This window comes from Orycteropus afer, unplaced genomic scaffold, assembly GCF_000298275.1.
Source record: "Orycteropus afer afer isolate SDZICR_OR568_19922 unplaced genomic scaffold, OryAfe1.0 scaffold00008, whole genome shotgun sequence".
NCBI classification, from domain to species: domain Eukaryota; kingdom Metazoa; phylum Chordata; class Mammalia; order Tubulidentata; family Orycteropodidae; genus Orycteropus; species Orycteropus afer.
This window is the reverse complement of record NW_006921595.1, coordinates 11,019,452-11,023,054: the sequence shown is the minus strand read 5'-3', so window position 1 is coordinate 11,023,054 and position 3,603 is coordinate 11,019,452. Positions and strand designations below refer to the sequence as shown.

The 3,603-nt window shown below is 36.3% G+C and overlaps 1 protein-coding gene across 1 annotated transcript in view; it reads left to right on the top strand.

Moving 5' to 3' along the window:
* PALS2 (protein associated with LIN7 2, MAGUK family member) overlaps positions 1–3,603 on the top strand; it is an 81,901-nt gene that overhangs the window by 67,293 nt on the left and 11,005 nt on the right. The window contains exons 10-11 of the mRNA XM_042781586.1: positions 1,826–2,028; positions 3,442–3,570. Coding sequence (XP_042637520.1) covers positions 1,826–2,028; positions 3,442–3,570 — 332 coding nt within the window. The remainder of the gene's footprint in view (positions 1–1,825; positions 2,029–3,441; positions 3,571–3,603) is intronic.

Sequence of the window (3,603 nt, the reverse complement as noted above, 5' to 3'; positions counted from 1 at the left end):
CTATCCTGTTTGGGGTTCGTTGGACTTCCTGAATGGATATATTCTCATCTTTCATCATTCCAGGAAAATTCTCTTCCAACAAATCTTTGACAGTTTTCTCTGTGGTTTTATTTGTCTTTTCCTGTTCTGGAATTCCAATAACACGTAGGTTATTCCTTTTGATGGTATCCCACATGAATCTTAGGCTTTCTTCATTTTGTTTTTATCTTTTTTCTGATTTATCCCTTTCCAAAGTAGTGTTCAGGTATTTGCCTTCCATCTCCCTAATTCTGTCTTCCATTGATTCAATTCTGCTCCTTTGCCCATTCAATGTCTTATCTATTTCTGATAATTTAGTATTAATCTTCTGGATTTCTGCGTGTAGATTTTGTATCATTTCTAATTTTTCATTTATTTTATCATTTTGTTCTTGTATTGTCTTTCAAAATTGTTCTAGGGTTTTCTCTGTGTTTTCCTTGATCTGTCTCTCAATCTGTTAAAGATACCTAAATATAATTCTTTTGAATTCCTTATCAGGGAGTTCCAATACTGTGTCTTCCTCAGGGATGTGTTTTGGGTCTGTATCCTGGTTCCTTATTTCTCCTGCTTTATCTTGCTTCTTTGTATGGACTGGGATGCTCTGTTGTCTCCAAGGCATTGTGATGTTTTTGTGTTTATATTTAATTAGTAATTGTATGTTGGAGTGATTTGCCCACTATTTTTGTTTTCTTTGTATGTTACCTATGCAAGTAGGGTACTGTGCCATGCTCCTCTATTCACTAGTTGACAGCACTTATACACTCACCACCTGTTTCCTTTCCTGTTGTCAGCCTCATATGTCCCTGCTGACCTTGGCCAATAGAGCCTATTCTTAGGTCCCTGAAATACAAATGAGAATGCTATCACTTTAAAATCCAAAATGATTGCCACTTGTAAACATTCAAAATGGCTGCCCCCTCACTCATTTTACATATCCAAAATGGCCACCACTTATAAACATTCAAAATGGCTGTGTCCTTGGTCACTTTAAATATCCAAAATAGATGCTGTGTGTAAACAATCAAAATGGCTGCGCCCTCCAGACAGCGGAAAGTCAACAGCTCAGGTTGTCTCTCACCTTGCTGTTTCCCTTCCTAGTCATAGGCCACCAGTGCAGTTGTCCCTACAGCCCTTGGTGACCAGGGCTAATCTTTAGGTCAATTCTCAGGTCTCAACACCACTTGGAAATATTCAGGCTGTTGGTCCTGTCAGAGTATCTGACAATCTGCAGCTCTGACCGTCTCTGTACTGTTTTCGTTGAGGTTTTTCCACTAGTTGGTGTCTAATCTACTTCTGTATAGTTCCTTTCAAAGCTCAGGATTATTGTCTGTATCTCTGTCAATTGGTTTTTCTTTTCTTTGTTGAAGAGGGTCTGTATCGCTTGTCTGCCTATTCCTCCATCTTACCAGAAGTCCCCCTCAAACTGACTTTTAAAAGCACATTTTCTTGCTACAAATTTTTGAAAAGTGTCTCTTAAAACATTCATCTAAATCATTTGTCAGCAAACTTTTTCTATGCAAGGGCCACATAGTAAATATTTTAGGCTTTATGAACTGCATGGTCCCTATCATATCTACTCTGCCTTTGTAGTTTGAAAGCAACCATAGACAAAACATAAATGAATGAATGTAGTTGTGTTGCAATAAAACTTTATTTGCAAAAATAGGAAGCAGGCCAGATCTGGTTATGGCCTTTAATTTACCAACTCCTGCAACAAATGGAAAAATCTTACACCACCCTATGTTATTTTAGTCTATTTTTACATCCTAGAATCTCATTGTAAAAATTTCAACATTATTTTATGTAGTTACCTCACGGAAACCAAGGGAAGATGAAAAAGATGGCCAGGCATATAAATTTGTGTCAAGATCTGAGATGGAAGCAGATATTAAAGGTGGGAAATATTTGGAACATGGGGAATATGAAGGGAATCTCTATGGAACCAAGATTGATTCAATTCTTGAAGTTGTCCAAACTGGAAGAACTTGCATTTTGGATGTCAATCCACAAGTAAGCAGAAATGATTCTAAATCTTTTTTGGTTTTTGTGTTGTTTTCTTCTACTTTTATTTCCATTGGAGTTTATTTCTTTGTTTTTTTTTTTTTCTAGGATTTGGAAGGGTCTTGGTAAATCTTTCCCTTTATTACATGATAAAGAACCTTATTATACATCCACACCTAGTTACATAAATTTCTAACCTATTAGTCAACAGAAGTTAGGATAACAATAGAAACCATGTGATTAGGTCTGTGGTAGAAGTTTATTATTTATTTAGTTGCTTAAGTAATACATGAATGAATATGTTAGGAAATGTTAAATTTAAAAGTCAACCTAGGCTGTGATAAAAGAATAAGATATTAAAGTTGCCCTTTCCAGCTAATTCTTGCCACTCAGCCCAACCTCACTTCCCTACTCAGAAATAAATATTAATAGGTTTGTTCTTTGTGGTCATTTTGTTGTTGTTGTGTTCTGATTCTTAGCAACCCTATATGACAGAGTAGAACTACCCCATGGGGTTTCCTAGGCTGAAGTCTTTATGGGAGCCATTCACCAGGTCTTTTCTCCTGCAAAGCAGCTGGTGGGTTCAAGCCACCCACCTTTCAGTTAACAGCAGAATGCTCAACTATTGTGCCAGCAAGGCTTCTTTGCTATGCCTTAAACATACATACACACAAATATAATGCAATGAATTTTCTATCTTCGTTGTTTCTTTTTTCTATGAATGGAAAAATTCTATACAGATTATTTAAATGTTTTCATTAAGCAATATTTGTTGAAGATCTTTTCATGTCAATTAACTTTTTGTAATTATTATATAATATTTTCATAAGATGAATGTAAATTTATTTAACCATTAAAATTCCCCAAATTAGTGAACATTGACATTTTTCTACTTTTTTAATATTAACAGAATTCTACAATAAATATAGAATCATGATGTCACTCATGATTTTTGGATCACTATGTTTTTTATATCTAGAAGCTCTGGTAGCATAGTGGCTAAAGCACTTGACTGTTAACCAGAAGGCTGGCGGTTCAAACCCACCAGCCACTCCTCGGAAGGAAGGTTGGGCAATCCTACTTCTGTAGTGATACTGCCTCAGAAACCCAAGGAGGGGTCGCTATGAGTCGGGGCCGACTCGACGGCACATAACAACAACAACAATGTTTTATATCTTACTTTGTTCAGGAGGATCAGAGAATAGTGAGACTAGGTTTAGAACAAAATAATGAGTAACTATTTTAGGAGAGGACTGCATGGAGTCAAAAGGGGAGCAGATATTAAAATGTATTTTTAATTCTCTATAAAGGAAGAGAGCATTCTCTATAAAGGAAGAGATGGGCATTGATTTATATTAAAGGGTTAACATGATTCATACTCTACCACTATATAAATTGGTTTATAATCATCCTTCCACACAGGCACTGAAGGTGCTGAGGACATCAGAGTTCATGCCCTATGTTGTATTTATTGCTGCTCCAGAATTGGAGACACTGCGTGCCATGCACAAGGCTGTGGTGGATGCTGGAATCACTACCAAACTTTTGACGGTGAGCAGTTCTTCTTTCATTTATTTTTCTTTT